This window comes from Mustela nigripes, unplaced genomic scaffold (genome assembly GCF_022355385.1).
Source record: "Mustela nigripes isolate SB6536 unplaced genomic scaffold, MUSNIG.SB6536 HiC_scaffold_20, whole genome shotgun sequence".
Lineage (NCBI taxonomy): Eukaryota > Metazoa > Chordata > Mammalia > Carnivora > Mustelidae > Mustela > Mustela nigripes.
In genome coordinates this window covers 1,436,090-1,455,965 of record NW_026739436.1, presented here as the reverse complement: position 1 = coordinate 1,455,965, position 19,876 = coordinate 1,436,090, and the positions used below count along the sequence as shown (strand labels likewise).

General features: G+C 36.8%; 1 protein-coding gene and 1 pseudogene across 1 annotated transcript in view; one reads left to right on the top strand and one right to left on the bottom strand.

Moving 5' to 3' along the window:
* The window catches only part of LOC132008023 (eukaryotic translation initiation factor 2 subunit 3, X-linked-like), a 42,085-nt gene extending 22,480 nt beyond the window's left edge, over positions 1–19,605 (bottom strand). The window contains exons 1-4 of the mRNA XM_059386413.1: positions 19,488–19,605; positions 18,806–18,869; positions 16,746–16,873; positions 16,539–16,660 (exon numbers count right to left, since the gene is read on the bottom strand). Coding sequence (XP_059242396.1) covers positions 16,539–16,660; positions 16,746–16,873; positions 18,806–18,869; positions 19,488–19,556 — 383 coding nt within the window. The 5' untranslated portion in view covers positions 19,557–19,605. The remainder of the gene's footprint in view (positions 1–16,538; positions 16,661–16,745; positions 16,874–18,805; positions 18,870–19,487) is intronic.
* LOC132008060 (U4 spliceosomal RNA) lies at positions 15,155–15,276 on the top strand (annotated as a pseudogene).
* Positions 19,606–19,876: the final 271 nt, after the last annotated feature.

Here is a 19,876-nt window from a genome sequence, read left to right as displayed (position 1 = left end):
TCCCCTTAATCTTTCTTTGTAAAAAAAAGTTTTTTTCTTTCCAATGTCTATGTCTTTTATTACATTTTCTTGCCTTACATAACAACTTCTAGTACCACATATAATAAAAATGGTGAGAGATGGTATCTTTGCATTCACTATTACTGAACTTAAGGTGAAACATTAAGTCTTATCCCATTTTCACATAAGGTTTGTTGTAGCAGTTCTTTATCAAGATGAAGAAATTTGCATTCCTAGTTATCAAGTTGAATTTTTTCCTCATCAATTTATATGAACATAGAATTTTTCTTCTTAGTCTCCTGATAAGGAGAATATCACTGAATACTTTGCAAATACTATATTGGCCTGGCTATCCCCTAAAATGAACACCTATTTTCTCATGCTACTTAAGTCTTTTACATATTTCTCAATTTTATGTGCTAAATGTAAGTAACCTTTGTGCCTATATACATTTAGAATACTAGACTTGCAGTTTTTTTTTTTCTCTTTTTGTACTCTCTTTGATTTGGCATTAGGGTGGTACTACATTTACAAAGAGTTGCTTGTCCTGCTCTGTCCTCTTCTAGTGTAGAGAATTCACTTTACTTCTTATTTAATGTACAGAAGAATTCTGCACCAAAACCACATACAACTAAAAACTTCTTGTTTTTTAAAAATTTTCTTTCAAGGTTTTATTTGTCAGAGGGAGAGAGCATGAGCAGGGGGTACAGCAGGCAGAAGGAGAAGCAGGCTCGCCAGTAAGCAAGAAGCCCAATGTGGGACTGGATCCAGGACCATAAGATCATGACTTGAGCTGAAGGCAGATGGTTAATCAACTGAGCCACCCAGATGTCCCCTTTCTCAAGTTTTTCAAATATAAGTTCAACTTACTTATTATCTATGAGACATTCAATCTAAGTAATTCATGCCAGGTGACTTACAACAGTCTGCAATGCTTAAGACATCCATGATCTTATTTATGTAAAGGTGCATATAGTAGTCTCTATTTTGATATTGCCAGGGTCTTGTCTTATACATACAGGATCATTCTTGAAATCAGTAACTTGTGCCTTTAGTCTTCTTTTCTCAGTCTTGCTAAAGCTTTTTAAATTTCTAGATCTGTTTGAAAAATCACTTTTTATTTCATTGATTCTCTCCACCATATTTCTGGTTTTATTTGTTTCTTCTCTGCCTGCTTTGAATTAATTTCGCTCTCCTTGTTCTTGTATCTTAAGCTGTGAGGTTAATTATAAATTTGAAATTTCACTCTGTTGTAATGTAAGCTTTTGGTGCTATCCATCTCTCTTCCAAAGCATTGCTTAGGAAATACCACAAATTTTGTTATCTTTCATTGTCATTTAGCTCAACCATAGCCAGGGAAATGCAAGTTCACTATAACCTATTAGAACAGCTAAAATAAGAAATAGCCTTAGGCATCAAAATAATGAAATCTTGCTTTTGCAATGATGTAGATAGAGGAAGAGACTATTATGCTAAGCTAGATAAGTCAATCAGAGAAAGACAAATATATGATTTCACTCACGTGGAACTTAAGAAGCAAAACAGAATGGGGGCGCCTGGGTAGCTCTCTGCTCAGTGGCAAGCCTGCTTCCTCCTCTCTCCCTCTTTGCCTGCCTCTCTGCCTATTTGTGATCTTTGTCAAGTAAAATCTTAAGAAAAAAAAAGAAAAAGAAAGAAACAAAAGAGAATGTATAAGAGAAGGAAAAGTAAAGTAAGATAAAAACAGAGAAGGAGGGGCACCTGGGTGGTTCAGTCATTAAGCATCTGATTTTGGAACAGGTCATGATCCCAGGGTCTTGGACTGAGTCCCAAACGGGTGATGCTCAGCAAGGAATCTGCTTCTCCCTCTCCTTCTGCCCCCTTTTCTGTTCTGTGCCCCCGTCTCCTCCTGCTGTCTCTGTTTCTCTCTCTCTAATAAATAAATAAAATCTTAAGAAAAACCCCAAAAAATAGAGAGGGAAAAAAATCACAAGAGACTCAGAACAATAGAGAATAAACAGGGCTGCTGTAGGGGAGGTGGGTAAGGAGATGGGGTAATTGTGTGATGCATTAGCAAGGAGATCATGGGATATAATAAGCAGTGGGTGTTATAAGAAACTGATGAATCAGTGAATTCCACCACTGAAACGAATACTGTACGTTACCCAACTTGAATTTAAATAAAAACCTGGAAGACCTTAAAAAAAAAGCCCCAATCACACATATTGATGAGGATAAGAAAGTAGATTTCTTATATACCATTGGTAGAAATATAAAACAGTAGATACTCTAGAAAGATAGGTTAGTATGTTCTAAGAAAACTAAACAAATTACTGTAACTCAGTAATCACTTACCCAGGCATATGTCTCAGAGAAAAGAAAAAGTAGATCTGTGTAAAACCTATACATAACTGTTCTTAGCAGCTTTTTTATTTCACTGCCCCAAACTAGAAGCAACCAAAATTCTATTTTTTTAAAAAGATTTTATTTACTTATTTGACAGAGATCACAAGTAGGCAGAGAGGCAGGCAGAGACAGAAAGGAGGAAGCAGGCTCCCTGCTGAGCAGAAAGTCCAATGCGGGGCTCAATCCCAGGACCCTGAGATCATGACCTGAGCAGAAGGCAGAGGCTTAACCCACTGAGCCACCCAGGCACCCCAACAAGCAACCAACATTAAAAGAATATATATATATTTATTTAAGTAATGTCTACACCAAGTGAGGCTTGAACTCAGAATCCCAAGATCAGGAGCCATGCATGCTCCACCAAATGAGCCAGCCAGGTACCCTCAAAATGTTTTATAATAGGTGAATGGCTAACATTGCTGCATGCACATGACAGAATACTATTTAGCATTAAAAAAGTATGCTAACTCAACAAAATTGGAAATAGGAAATCAACAGAAATAAACTTATAAAACAAAAAAGGTGGTTCTTTGCACACATCAATAAAAGCAGCCTCTGGCTAAAAAAAAAAGGAGTATACAAATGACAAATACCAGAAATGAAAGATGGCCTTTCACAAAGATCCTTATGCAAAATTGAAAAAAAATGAATATTATCAACAACTTTATGCCTATCAATTTGATATTCTGAATGGAAGGAACCAACTCCTGGAAAGATACAACCTGACAAAATTCACACAAGAAAAAGATAATGCAAACAGGTCTACATCAATTACAGAAATAAAATCAATCATTATTCTTCCAAAACAGAAAGTACCAGAAACAAACAGGCTCACTGTGTTTTCTACCAAACATTTAAGTATGAAACTATTTAATCTGGGTATGCAAGGCTGGTTCAACATTTGAAAACTACTAATGTGGGGTGCCTGGGTGGCTCAGTGGTTAGAGCCTTTGCCTTCGGCTCAGGTCATGCTCAGGGTCCTGTGATCGAGCCCCACATAGGGCTCTCTGCTCCGCGGGGAGCCTGCTTCCCACACCCACACTCCCGCCCTCTGCCTACTTTTCTGCTGGCTTGTGATCTCTGTCTGTCAAATAAATAAAGTCTTATGTAATTCTTACCATCAACAGGTTAAAGAAGAAAAAAAAATACTATTTTATCAGCAAATACAGAAAAAACATTTAACAGAATCCAACAATTCATTAAAAAACTCTTACCAAACTAGAAATAAAGGATGCCCTTTTCAAATTAACAAGGATTACTTACAAAACCCCACAGTTAACATCATAATTAATGGTGAGAAAGAATGTTTTTCAACTAAGATTAGGGAAAGATAAAGCTCTCCTCTCACCCTTGCTTTTGAACATAATGGAAGTCCTAGCTAATGCAGTAAGACAAAGGAAATGAAAGATCACAATTAAGAATGAAAGAATAAAATCATCTTTACTTGCACATTATACGACCATCTATTTAGGAAATCCAAAGGAAGTAATCAAAGGTCCTGGAACTAGTAAATAACTATAGTATGCTATAGATCTGAGGTTAAGATACAAAAATCAATCATTTTCCTGTATGCCACCAATGAACTAAAATTAGAACTTAAAAAAACAAACTACTGATGCTGGGATCTCTAAAAATAAAACATTTAGATAAAAATCTAACAAAATATATACAAAATCAAAAGGAAGAAAATTACAATATTTTGATGAACAAAATCAAAGGACTACATAAATGGACAGTGAGTCCAAGTTCATGGATGGGACTACCCAAATATAAGACATCAGCTCTTTCTAAAACTGTTATAAGATTAAGAGAAATAACAACTCAAATCCCAGTAAATTACTTTATGTGTATCAACAACTTAATTTTCAACTCTTTATGGAGAGGCAATGCACTAAAAACAGCTAATAAAAATCTTCTTTTGTTAAAGAATAACAAAATTACAGCATAATTACAGCATACTATTCTCCTTTAACACTTAAATTTAAAAGCTACAGTAATCAAGATAATGTGGTATTAGCAAATAGACAAATATGTCAATATAACAGAACCCACAGGAAAAGATTAACATATAGCTTACTGACATTGGACAAAGGGACCAAGGCAATACAATGAAGCAAAGATAATCTCTCCAACAAATGGTGGATGTGAAAAAAGTGGGACAGCAATATATGAAAAAATGAATGTAGGGGCGCCTGGGTGGCTCAATGGGTTAAGGCCTCTGCCTTCTGCTCAGGGCATGATCCAGGGGTCCTCAGATTCAGCCCCATGTCGGGCTCTCTGCTCAGCAGGGAGCCTGCTTCCTCCTCTCTCTCTGTCTGCCTCTCTGCCTACTTGTGATCTCTGTCAAATAAAAAAATAAAAAATCTAAAAAAAAAAAAATCTAGACATGGATCTAATACTTGGAACAAAAATTAACTCAAAAGGTATAATACTAAGCAAAATAAGCAAGTCAGAGAAAGACAAATACTATGTAATTTTACTCATAAGGAGAAAAAAGTAAAAGAACGAGAGATTTGAAATTCTAGACAACAAACTGATGGTTACCAGAAGGAAAGTAGGTAGTGGGATGGGTTTAAATTAAAAAAAAAAAAAGAACTCAAAAGAGATCACAGTTTTGTTTTGTTAAGATTTTATTTATTTATTTGACAGACAGAGATCACAAGTAGGCAGAGAGGCCAGCAGAGAGAGAGGGGGAGGCAGGCTCCCTGCTGAGCAGAGAGCCAGATGTGGGGCTCGATCCCAGGACACAGAGATCAAGACCTGAGCCGAAGGCAGAGGCTTAACCCACTGAGCCACCCAGGCGCCCAGGGATCACAGTTCTAAATGTAAAACGTGTAAGTATAAAAATCTAATAGAAATTTTAAAAGGCAAAACTTTGGAGACAACAGAAAGCTCAGTAGTTGCTAGGGGTTAGAGAGGAGTGTTAGTTAACAGGTGAGGATTTTTAGGTTAGTGAACTACTCTGCACCACAGTGTAACTATGAAAACAGGTTTTATAATTTGTGCAAATCCACAGAACATACAACACCAACACTGAATCCTAATAAAATTTTGGACTTTGGATAATGATGATGTGTCAATATTAGATTCACTATTTACAACAGATATACCATTCAGGTTGGGCATGCTAAAAATGGAGGAAGCTATATATGCCAAGGGATGAAGGCATATGACAAATCGCTATACCGTCTATTCAATATTGCTGCAAACCTAAAACCAATCTAGAAGATAAAGTTTACTAAAAACAAGAGAAACAAAAAATGAGCTGCTTATTGACATGCTCAATAACTTCTTGGATGTCTCTCAAAGACCGAGTGAAAAAAAATCAATGTCAAAAGTCAATTTAGAGTACATTGAATTATGTAACATGTCAAAACAAAAAAAATTAATACTAACAGATTAGTGGTTGCTAAGGATTAAAGATTATGCAGGAGAATAGTCAAGACATAAAAAGTCAATAGACTTTTTAAACAGACATCGAGAGAGAGAGCTTTCTGGTGATAGAATAGTTCTATAAAAGGAGGAAGAGGCAGAGGAGTACAGGACAATAATTTTTTATTAGTTTTTTATAGTGAATCTGATGGGATATATGGGAAGATAGACTGAAGCGGGGAGTGAGCCTCCATTAGCCAGCTAAAGGAAAGTTGAAAAGCAGATGAGCACAAAATTGGAATTTTTAGAAATCTGCTCTGGTGAGGGATGACCCTGCATGATTTCAATTTTAATTTTTTCTTTTTCCTTTTCAACCAATTTCTTAGGTTATCAAATCATTAAGTCTTTTATCATTTTCACCTTTGCAGTTACATTCTGTAACTGTACAGTTCTTTGTATGTAGTATCACTTTTATATACATCCAAGCTTTCCTTTCTTTACAATTCTGGGATGTAGTTTCTAATACCCAAATTCTACTGTATTGCTCTAATCTGTTCACCTGTCTGATTATATTCTTGTTTTTTCTTAAAGTCTTCAAATTTTCTACTTTACATTCTATCCTTTTACTGAATTTCATTTTCTTTTTCTTTCTTTACAATATTTTTTCTTTTTTTACAATTATGTGATTAAGTTTCTTCTAACAGACCAAAATACACCCACAATCTAGCATATTGCTCTGTTCTGTTCACATGTCTGATTATATTGCCTTTTTTTAATGTAAATTTTTAAAAAAATTTCGTTTCAGCATAACAGTATTCAATTGTTTTTGCACCACAACCAGTGCTCCATGGAATCCATTTGTCTGTTGAAGGGCATCTTGGTTCTTTCCAGTTTGGCAACCGTGGCCATTGCTGCTATAAACATTAGGGTAGAGATGGCCCTTCTTTTCACTACATCTGTATCTTTGGGGTAAATACCCAGGAGTGCAATGGCAGGGTCATAGGGAAGCTCTATTTTTAATTTCTTGAGGAACCTCCACACTGTTCTCCAAAGAGGCTGCACCAACTTGCATTCCCACCAACAGTGTAAGAGGGTTCACCCTATCCACATCCTCTCCAACACACGTTGTTTCCTGCCTTGCTAATTTTGGCCATTCAATGTGGTTTTCATTTGAATCTCCCTGATGGCTAGTAATGATGAACATTTTTTCATGTGTCTGATAGCCATTTTTATGTCTTCATTGGAGAAGTGTCTGTTCATGTCTTCTGCCCATTTTTTGATATGATTATTTGTTTTGTGTGTGTTGAGTTTGAGGAATTCTTTATAGATGCTGGGTATCAACCTTTTGTCTGTACTGTCATTTACAAATATCTTCTCCCATTCCATAGGTTACCTCTTCATTTTGTTGACTATTTCCTTTGCTGCGCAGAAGCTTTTGATCTTGACGAAGTCCCAAAAGTTCATTTTCGCTTTTGTTTCCTTGCCTTTGGAGACCTATCTTGAAAGAAGTTGCTGTGGCTGTTATCGAAGAGGTTACTGTCTATGTTCTCCTCTAGGATTCTGACGGATTTCTGTTTCATGTTGAGGTCTTTTATCCATTTTGAGTTTATCTTTGTGTACGTTGTAAAAGAATGGTCGAGTTTCATTCTTCTACATATAACTGTTCAGTTCTCTCAGCAACATTTATTAAAAAGAGACTGTCTTTTCTCCACTGTATATTTTTTCCTGCTTTGTTGAAGATTATTTTACCATAGAGTTGAGGGTCCATATCTGGTCTCTCTAATCTGTTCCACTGGCCTATGTGTCTGTTTTTATGACAGTACCATGCTGTCTTGGTGATCACAGCTTTGTAGTAAAGCTTGAAATCAGGTAACGTGATGCCGCCAGTTTTCTTGAATCTTTTTTTTTTTTATATTTTATTTATTTATTTGACAGACAGAGTGAGTGCACAAGCAGTAGCAGCAGCAGGAAGAGGGAGAAGCAGACTCTCTCCTGGGCAGGGACCTACCCATCCCCGCCCATGTGGGACCTGATATCATGTCCTGAGCCAAAGGCAGACAACTTAACCAACTGAGCCACCCAGGTGTGCCTATTGCTCTATTCTGTTCACCTGTCTGATTATATTCTCCTTTTTAAAAAAAAAAAAATTTTTTTTTTGTGGTTTCGGGTTTCTCCTGATTAGTTTAGTGTATATTTCTCTGGAGTCATCCTTGGCATTTTAGGGCCTTGTTCTCTTATTCATCTATAATTCTCTGGACAGAATGACAAGGTGGAAAAACTCACCTCAAAAGAGAAAACAAGAAACAGTACTGACTGCCAGGGATCTAATCAACATGGACATAAGTATGATGTGGGGACTAGAGTCCAGAATAATGATTATAAAGATACTAGCTGGTCTTGAATAGAGCACAGAAGACACTAAAGAATCCCTTTCTGGAGAAATAAAAGAACTAAAGTCTAACCAGGTTGAAATAAAAAATGCCATTACTGGTGCGCCTGGGTGGCTCAGTCGTTGGGTGGCTCGGGTCACATTCCCAGAGTCTTAGGATAGAGCACTATTTTAGGCTCCCTGCTTGGTGGGAAGCCTGTTTCTTCTTCTGATACTCCCCTTGCTTGTGCTCTCTCTCACTGTCAAATAAATAAATAAAATCTTAAAGAAAAAAAAATGAGTATTTTTTAAAAAATACCATTACTGAGACACAATAAAAAATGGAGTCTCTAACTACTGGGATAAATGAGGAAGAAGAGAGAATCAGTGATACAGAAGACAAAATAATGGAGAATAAAGAACTGAGAAAAGAAAGAGAAGCAACTACTAGATCATGACGGGAGTATTTGAGAGATAAGTGTTAACATAAAGCAAAACATTATTAAAATTATTGGGATCCCAGAAGGGGAGATTGTAGCTGAGAACTTCTATGATCTGGGCAGATAATCAAGTCCAGGAGGCACAGAAAACCTCCCCTCAAATCAATGCTAATATGTCAATGCCCCAACATAGAGTATTGAAGCTTGCAAATTTCAGAGACAAAGACAAAACCCTGAAAGCAGCTCAGGAGACCAGGTCCTGCACTAACAAGGATGGACACAGATGCCTGGCAGCAGACCTGTCCACAAAACCTGTCGGTCCACAAAAAAGGACTGGCATTTTATTTTTTTTAAAGGTTTTATTTATTTAACAGAGAGACAGCACAAGTACGCAGAGAGGCAGACAGAGAGCAAGGGAGAAGCAGGCTTGCTGCCGAGCAGAGAGCCCAAAGTGGGGCTCGATCCCATGACCATGGGATCATGACCTGAGCCAAAGGCAGCTACTTAACTGTTAAGCGCCCAGGTGCCCCAGGACTGGCATTTGAGACTCACTGTTATAAATGGGAAACGTCTGTAGCCAAAGATTCTTGATCCAGCAAGGCTATCATTCCAAAGAGAAAGAGGTCCAGAATTGCCACGAACAACAAGTAAGGAATTTGGGAACACTAGAGCAGCCCTGTAAGAAATACTAGAAGAGATTCTTTAAGTGATGAGAGAGACCACCTGAAAAGAACAGAGACAATACAAACAAATAGTAACTTTAGAGGTTATACAATGACAATAAATTTCTATCTTTCAATGGTTACTCCAAATGTAAATGAGCTCAATACTCCAATAACAAGGCACATGTTATCAGACTAGATAAAAAGATAAAGAGCCATTGATATGCTGTCTGCAAGAGACTCACTTTATTTTTAATTTTTTAAAAGGGTCCTTGGCCTTTTTTATTTTTTAATTAAAGATTTTTATTTATTTATTTGACAGAGAGAGATTACAAGTAGGCAGAGAGGCAGGCAGAGAGAGAGAGTGGAGGAAGCAGGCTCCCTGCTGAGCAGAGAGCCCGATGCGGGACTCGATCCCAGGACCCTGAGATCATGACCTGAGCCAAAGGCAGCGGGTTAACCCACTGAGCCACCCAGGCGCCCCGAGACTCACTTTAGACCCAAAGACATATCCAGGTTCAAAGTGAGAGGGTGAACAACTATTTATAATGTGAATGCATATCAAAAGAAAACTGGGATGGCAATCCTTACGTCAGTAAACTAGATTTTATACCAAGGCTGTAATAAGAAATGAAGAAGGACACTATATCATAATTAAATAGGCTAACCAATAAGAAGATCTAATGATGGTAAATATTTATGCCTCTCACATGGGAACATGTGAATACATGGGACCAGTGTATAAACCAATTAACAACAAAATTAAAGAAACACAGAGATAATAATACAATAATAGGAGGGGAATTTAACACCCCACTCACGGCAAAGGACAGATCATCTAAGCATAAGATTAATAAGGAAACAAGGGCTTTGAATGACTCACTGGATCAGGTAAACTTAAAAGATATAGTCAAAGTATTTCTTCATAAAGCACCAGAATACACAATCCTCACATGGAACATTCTCCAGAATATGTCACATAGTGGGTCACAAATCAGGTCTCAGCTGGGACCAAAAGACTGGGATCATTCCCAGTTATTTTCAGACCACAATGCTTTGAAACTGGAACTCAATCATAAGAGGAAATTTGGGAAGAACTAAATACATGTATGCTAAAGAGCATCATACCAAAGAATGAATGCCTCAGCCAAGAAATTAAAGAAGAATTTAACAAATTCATGGAAACAAACGAAAATGAAAACACAACCATTCACACCCTTCCCGATACAGCAAAGGCAGTCCTAAGAGGAAACTCTTACTTAAAAGAGTAAACCCACACTTAAAAGAGCTGGAGAAAAAGCAGCACAGAAAGCCTAAACCTAGCAGGAGAAGAGAAATGGATCAAGATTAGAGCAGAAATCAAAGAAACAGAAACCAAAAGACGGGAACCTGGGTGGCTCAGTGGGTTAAGCCTCTGCCTTCAGCTCAGGTCATGATCCCAGGGTCCTGGGATCGAGCCCCTCATCGGGCTCTCTGCTCAGCAGAGAGCCTGCTTCCTCCTCTCTCTCTGCCTGCCTGCCTCTATGCCTACTTGTGATCTCTGTCAAATAAATAAATAAGATCCTTAAAAAAGAAAAGAAAAAGAACAAAAAAAAAGAAAAAGAAAAAGAAAAGAAATCATATCTATTCATTTGAAGCTGTTTCAAAAATAGAAATGGAAGGAAAACTTCCAAACTCCTTCTATGAGGCCAGAATTATCTTAACCTAAAACCAAAGATCCCACCAAAAAGGAGAATTACAGACCATTTCTGAAGAACATGGATGCCAAGACACTGAACAAGATCCTAGCCAATATGATCCAATAGTATAATAAAAGGATTATTCATCATGACCAAGTGGGATTTATTCCTGGTCTGCAAGTTTCGTTCAACATCTGCAAATCAATCAATGTGATACACTACATTAATTAAAGAAAGGACAAGTACCATATGATCCTTTTGATAGATGCAGAAAAAGCATTTGACAAAGTACAACATTCTTTCTTCATTAAAATTTCTTATAATGTAAGGATACAGGTATGTGATAACGTGTAATCAGCACACACCAGTATCATAAAAGCCACTTATGAAAAGTCCACAGTAAATATCATTTTCAATGGGGAAAAACTGAGAGCTTCTTCCTTAAGTTCAGGAACAGTGACACCCACAGTTAAAGTGACACCCACTTTAACCACTGTTGTTCAACACGGTACTAGAAGTCCTAGCCTCAGCAATTATGCAACAAGTAAGTAAAATGCATCTGAATTGATAGTCAAATTCTCATTCTTCACAAGTGATATGATACTTTATGTGGAAAACTTGAAAGACTCTGCTCCCAAACTGTTGGAACTCATACAGGAATTCAGTAAAGTATCATATAAAATCTGTGCATATAAAATCAATGCACAGAAATCAGTTCCATTTGTATATACCAGCAGCAAGACAGAAGAAAGAGAAATTAAGGAGTCGATCCCATTTATAGTTGCACCCAAAACCACAACATACCTAGGAATAAACTTAACCAAAGAGCCAAAAAAATCTATCCTCAGTCATGAAAGAAATTGAGAAAGACACAAATAAATGGAAAAATGTTCCATGCTCATCAACTGGGAAGAACAAATATTGTTAAAATGTCTACGCTTCCTAGAGCAATTTATACTGTAATGCAATCCCTATCAAAATACCATCAATATTTTTCACAGAGTTGGAACAATAATCCTAAAATTTGTATGGAACCATAAAAGACCCCAAACAGCCAAAGGGATGAACAATGCAGGAAAGAAAATCCAATGGAAAAAAAAAAGAGAGTCTCTTCAACAAATGGTGTTGGGAAAATGGAAAGTGACCGCAGAAGAATGAAACTGGACCATTTTCTTATACCACACAGAAAAATAGACTCTAAATGGATGAAGGACCTAATTGCGAGACAGCAATCCATCAATATCCTAGAGGAGAACAAAGGCAGAAACCTCTGTGGACTTGGCTGCAGCAACTTCTTGCTAGACATGTCTCCAAAGGCAAGGGAAACAAAGGCAAAATGAACTTTTTGGATTTCATCAAGATAAAAAGCTTCTGCACAACAAATATCACAGTCAATGAAACCAATCAGAAAATATTTGCAAATAAAGGCTAGTACCCCAAATCTATAAAGAACTTATCAAACTCAACACCCAAAGAACAAATAACCCAGTCCTAAGAAATGGGCAGAAGACATTAAGACATTTCTGCAAAGACATACAAATGGCCAACTGACACATGAAAAATGTTCAATATCACTCAGCATTATGGAAATTCATATCAGAACCACAATGAGATACCACCTTACATCAGCTAGAGTGGTGAAAATCAACAAGACAGCAAAAAACAAATGTTGGAGGTGATACAGAGAAAAGGGAACCCTTCTACACTGTTGATGAAAATGCATGCAAGTTGGTGCAGCCACTCTGGAAAATAGTATGTAGGTTTCTCAAGACATTAAAAATAGAAAAATAGAGCTACCCTATGACCCAGCAGTTACTCTACTAGGTATTTCCTCCAAAGATACAGAGTGATCTGTACATAGTGATCTGAAGGGGCACCTGCACCCCTATATTTATAGCAGCAATGGCTGCAAAAGGCAAACTGTGTTAAGAACCCAGATGTCCACTGACAGATGAATGAATAAAGACATGGTTATATACACACACACACACACACACACAATGGACTACCACTCAGCCATCAGAAAGGATGAAATATCGCCATTTGCAATTACATGGATTGAAGTAGACAGTATTATGCTAAGTGAAATAAGTCAAATCAGAGAAAGACAATGATCATATGATCTCGTATGTGGAACTTAAGAAATAAAACAGGAGCATAGGGGAAGGGAGGGAAAAATAAGATGACAAAAACAGAGAGGGAGACAAATGATAAGACTGTTTAAAAAATATTTTTATTTACTTGTCAGAGAGCAAGCATGAGTAGGGGGAGGGATAAAGGGAGAAGGAAGAGGGAGAAACAAACTCCCACTGAGCAAACTCCCAATGCAGGAGTTGATCCCAGGAGCCCAAGATCATAAGCTGAGCCAAAGGCAGACATTCAACCTACTGAGCCCCCCAGACAACCCCCATAAAAAACTCTCAACTCTAGGAAACAAACTGAAGGTTACTGGAGGGGAGGTGGGTGAAAGGATGTGGTAACTGGGTGAAGGGTATTAAGTGACGTAATGAGCAGTGGGTGTTACAAAAGACTTATGAATCACGAATTCTACCTGTAATACTAATAATACTGTATATGTTAAATAGTTGTATTTAAATAAAAAATGGAAAAGAAATAAGATTACAGTATTCAAGATATTATATCATTATTATAACCACAAATAATTCACCAAAAAAAGAGTAGTATCCAGAAAAAGACTCACATATGAATGTAAATACTAAGGAAATGGAATGATAGAAATAGAAGAGTTTTCAACAACTCATATTGGAACAAGTATGTAATTATGTAGGAAAAAATCCTAACCCTTATACATGAAAATCAATTTCAAATATTTCACAGAACTAAAGACAAAAAATAATCTATTAAGCATCTAGAAGTAAAAGAGTAACAGGAGAATATTTAACCTGTCTTATGATGGAAAAGATGACTTACAGAGAATGCAAAAAACCTTTTCTTAAAAAAATCAGACTTCATCACAATGGGAAACTTCTGCACATTAAAAATCACTGTGGGGACACCTGGGTGGCTCAGTTGGTTAAGCAGCTGCCTTCGGCTCAGGTCATGATCCCAGTGTCCTGGGATTGAGTCCTATATCGGGCTCCTTGCTCCGCAGGGAGCCTGCTTCTCCCTCTGCCTCTGCCTGCCACTCTGTCTGCCTGTGCTCACTCTCCCCTCCCGAAAAATAAATAAAATCTTTAAAAAAAAAATCACTGTGAATAGCGAAGGAAATTACATATGGAAAAAAGTATTTGTAGTACATGTAAGGTGATTTCTATTGACAAGGTATTAAGAAAATCTTACAGTTGAAAGATAAAAAATAAGAAGTTTAATTCTAAAAAAAAAAATATTAACAAAACCGATAAATTTGAGCCCAAAATTACTCAAGGGACACATGAACAATGAATCTTGCAACACTACACCAAAAACTAATGAAGTACTGTATGGTGACTAACAGAACATAATAAAAAAAGTAATTTTTTTTAAAAAAAGGGAGACATTAATGTCAAGTATGAAAATAAACAGTAATCAGTATCCTTATTCATCAGAGAAATAAAAATTAGCAGTATAATGAGATACCATCCTACACCCTCTAGAATTTTATTTTTTTTATTCTTTATTTTTTTGGCTCTTCTTTTACCCTCTAGAATTTTAAAGAGTAAATATGTAAGACAGTTTTAACAAATGAAATAATCACATATTGGAAAAGATGTAGACAAATGAAATGTTCATATAATTCGGTAAAGAATGTGAATTCATACAAAACTATGGAAAACTCCTTGGAATTTTCTTACAAAGTTAAACATACTCTTAATCCACATCTGAACAACTCTACTCCTAGGTACTTACTGAACAGGTATTTTAATTTTAGTCCAAGAAAACAGACTGCTTATGTATATTCATAGCAGCTCTATTAAACTGCCAAACCCAGAAATAACTCATTTATTTCCTGACAAGTGATAAAGAAACTAGCATATTCATACAGTGGAACACTAATTAGCAATAAAAAATAAATTCCTGATTCTTCATACAGCAAAAGAAATTTTCAAAAAATACTCAAAAACATTATGTTAATTGGAGAATCTAACCACAGAATAGTACATGCAGTGTCATCTCTTTCATATGAACTCACAACAAGCAAAACTAATTTCTGGTGATAAAAATTTAGAAAATGATTAACCATTGTGGGCCAAGCACAAGAGAATTCTTTGGAATGAAATGTACTGTGTCTTATTTGGAACGCTGATTACTAGCTTTGCAGAGTGGCAGGATCGTAGCCAATGAGGTTTATCCGAGGCGCGATTATTGCTAATTGGAACGTTGATTACTTAGGTGTACACACTAGCCAAAAATAATTGAACTGTATCTGTACAGTTATCTTTCTTCATAATTTTACGTCAATAAAAAATATCTGTAAAGACAACAACAACCGCCTGTTGTAAAGACAACAAAAGCCCCAGTTTTATATATGTAAAGTGTACTAGTTATAGTAATGGATACATGAAAAATAGGGTGAACATACAAACCCACTTTATGCCAATATCAAGTTCCTTGTTTAGAGGTTATGCTTTGATTTGACACAATTACGGAACTGTGGGGAAAAAGGTCAGGGAATTCTCTCTGCCACCTTCCCAATTTCCTGTAAGACTAAATTTATCAAAGTTAAAAATGAAAGAAATATAATACAGGAGAACTGCTGAAAAATGTAAGAAGACTGCATGCGCAAAGATTTATAATTTTAGGTATATACAATCCTTACATTAAAAAATTACTAAGATATACCTTAAGCATTTATAGATTTTGACTGTAAATTTTAATGTTAAAATTTACATTAAAAAAGTGTGGGAGATTTTTAATAGTTTTCAGCAGGTAAAATTGTGATCATCTGAAACAAATTAGATTGGTTTGGGAAAAACAATACAACTGTTACAGAATAGGAATGGTCATCCAAAAAAGGAATTTGTTGAAAAATCTCCAGCATTTTGAAAAACCATTTGGGATGGCCAGTCTAATGCAAAAAGGTGAGGGCTTACCTTAAAAACAAAAAATATGCCATGTAAACAAAACTTATCATTTTCAAAAATTACATATTTATATCCTCATGATCTAAACTTTCACTGGGTACCCATATATATCAATTGGTGTATGTAAATATTGTCTTTTGAGGAATCAAGGAATGTAACATTCCTAAAATAGCAGACTATCAAAGGAATCACAAAAAAATAATTAAGAATGTCTTTGTTCTTCTGATAGGAAACAGAAACAATGTTGAAAACAAAAGTCCAAAGAAACTACCAAATGTAATGGTTTCATGTTTACATGTAATTCTTTAGAGAATCTGCACATACATAATACATTTTAATTATCAGCCTTGCAATCTCTTATTATATATTTATATATTTATTATTTTTAAAACTGTTATAAAAAATTATGTATTATCAACTCTTACCTAGAAAACATTCTTCAAAATATCTTACATATCAAAACAAATTCATATTATCAAGCTTTACATATGAATTTGTAAAAAAAAAAAAAAAAAGCTTTGGTTTTAATCATTTTTTAATATCTCTAGCACATATTTAAATATTTAAATAAGCACAAGACAAACAAGCATGTTTACTACAAAAACAATCACCTGACTAGTTTGAAGTTCCCTTTGGTCCCTGGAATATCTGTAGGAAACTCATCAGGTGTACTACTGCCACAGGATCTGTAACATTCTGGCCGAGGACAACTTGTATCATCGAGTTTATAAATCTGTAATCAGTGAAAAGGTTGAAATTGCCATCTGCATATTTGACAAGTAACATAAACATAGTTTCTACTTGAACATCTTATGTACCTTGGCATTAGCATATCCAAGCTTAATTGTAATATTTCTCTCCAATTCATTTTTGAACCTGACAGTGTGAACTCCGGAAATAGCTTTTACAACTGTAGATTTTCCGTGAGCAACATGACCAATTGTACCTACAAAAAAACAAAAAAAATTAATCTATGTGCATCCAATTACACCAAATATTTTAGTGTAGAGAAACCAAATGCATAACTCATTATAAATATGCCAATCTATAACCAATAATGAATTTCTCCTTCCACATACACTTTCTATACAAAACTTTCCTGAAACAAGACCAAAGATAAGTTTCTTTTTTTTTTATATTTTATTAATTTATTTGACAGAGAAAGATCACAAGTAGGCAGAGAGGCAGGCAGAGAGAGAGAGAGAAAGAGGAAAGCAAGCTCTCTGCTCAGCAGAGAGCCCTATGCGGGACTCCATCCCACGTCCCTGGGATCATGACCTGAGCCGAAGGCAGCGGCTTAACCCACTGAGCCACACAGGTGCCCCAAAAGAGTTTTATTTATTTATTTGACAGACAAAGACCACAAGTAGGCAGAGAGAGAGAAGGAAGCAGGCTCCCCAATGAGCAGAGAGCCCATTGTGGGGCTCGACCAAAGATAAGTTTCTAAATACCCAGCTTGTATACGAACACTCTTGGTGTGTTAACATAAGCTGCTAAGTGTATTGTTGATCTGGAAAAAAAAATGCTCCTTGAAATAAAAATTATTGAAAAATACACAAAGTTTTGTGTACTTAAAAACTTATCAGTATTTTGAGTGAGGTAATTATGCATAAAAATGAGATACAAAAAAGAGAACCCATAAAAATCAGAAAAGTGTTTGTTTATACTTTAGAAGTGGTATGTTTTCCAAGTTCTTCATAACTATGAGTTTTAAAAGGTTTTACTATTTGTAGAAACCCTAAAATATCCAAATTTTAGAGTCAACCAAGTAACTTGTGTTGTAAATTAGGAAGCTGCCAATTAAGAAAAATTTTTACTTAATCATAACATATAAAGACTTTTGAAGACCTGTTTTAACAATAATCCTGTGTTCATTAGCATTTTAGGGCTTCCTTAACCTCTGGTATGCACAACCTTATCCGTAGAACATACTGTTTTTTCACAAATCTATGTCTTTTTAAAAAATATACTTCCAGTACTTTTTAAATGAAGATTTTGTTTTATTTATCTGAGAGAAAGAGGTGAGACCACAGAGGGGGAGGGAGAAGCAGACTCCCCTGAGCAGGGAGCTCCATGGTACTGGGTCCCAGGGCTTTGAGATCATGACCTGAGCTGAAGGCAGAGGTTTAACCCACTGGACCACTTAAGCATCCCCATCTATGTCTTTTTGTAACACTTGCTTCTTAAGCAAGACATGAAGAGATTTCATTGTGGGTTTTTTTTTTTTTTTTTAAAGATTTTATTTATTTATTTGAGAGAGAGACAGTGAGAGAGAGCATGAGCGAGGAGAAGGTCAGAGGGAGAAGCAGACTCCCCATGGAGCTGAGAGCCCGATGTGGGACTTGATCCCAGGACTCCGGGATCATGACCCGAGCCGAAGGCAGTCGTCCAACCAACTGAGCCACCCAGGCGTCCCGGGTTTTTGTTTTTTTTAAAGATTTTATTTATTTGACAGAAACAGACAGTGAGAGAGGGAACACAAGCAAGGGGAGTGGGAGAGGAGGATCCTGGTCCCTGCAGAGCAGGGAGCCCTACCTGGGGGCTCCATGCCAGGACCTGAGCGGAAGGGAGAGATTTAAGGATTGAGCCATCAAGGTGAGCTGAAGTCACTGTGTTCTGGAGGAACTCTAGCAGGTCTTTTTGTGGCTGAATGTCAATCTGTATATATACGGGAATATATCATTCCGTGTGTGTGTGTGTATATATGAACATATATATAAAGTTATATACAGTATGTAGTTTACATATATGAATATTTATATAGGTATATGAATCCTTCTGTAACTCAGTTATTTGTACAAGAGATTAAAAAGCATTATTGGATAATAGCCAAGTCAGGACTTCAAAGTTTAATATTGTATGCAATCAGTTTGCTTACCTATGTTAATTGTGGCTTGTCTGCTGATAACTTCCTGCGAAAGTGGGGTCAATTTGGTAACATCCTGCAATGAAACATTTTATTAAATCTACTCTGTGTAACAAACCAGGAGTCTGGTTTTTATTTGTACAGGTCGCCACCATCAATTCAACTCCCTACTGATAACAAAACAAAACAAAACAAAACAAAACAAATAGCTTTATTATAAAAGGTGTCTTTATTCCGGAAACAGAATGCCCAGGCTAATAAATGCTGAAAGCGTTTGTACTTAAAAGAAAAACTGCAACCTTCACTTTAGATATGAAAAGCAAAGGCCCCCAATTTTAGCATTCCTCAGAAACTGTCCCTACCCAGCCCTTTAAAGGTGCAAACTTAATCTGTTTAATATATGCTTTTCTCAGACCTTCAGAGATAAAAATCTTAGAGACATCTGAACAGCATACTTTTGAGCATAATCCTTACGGGTGTTGAATTCCCAACGATCTCACAACAGCTCGCTGGTCTAGAAGACAAGGGGAAGTGCAGACCGAAGAGCAAGCGTGCCTTACTGCGTCCGGCTGTAGCGTTTTCCTCCTAACCCATTGTCCAGACAGTTCAACACTGTCACGTCTGAATGACTGCTAGGAAGGCCGGTTATCCCGACTCCTGAGCTGTTTCCGAATGTCACAGAACGAAACCTTACCAATGTTGAGAGATCCTGGCGAGAAAGATGCGGCTGCCCCAGAGTTACTCCAGCCTCACCAGCCGCCATCGCGCTCCGAGGGAAAGGAAATCATCCCGACCGTTGTTGGGCCGAACGCAGGTCCCCTTGTGTCGTAGAAGCGGAGACCGGAAGACCGACCAGGGCCCAAGCCTGACATAAAAGGATGGCGGGTGAAGGACGGGCCTCTCTGTTTGGACTTCTTTTCGCCTACATTTACATAGTAGTTGCTGGCATACTTACTAAAAAATAAGAGCAAACTTTGGGAATCTGTCCGTCGCAGAGATGAAGGATATTTGTTCAGGCAATTTTGAAGGCAACCCTACAAAGTCGAGAGTTTCTCGTCAGTCCTGCGAGGTGAGTGACGCAAT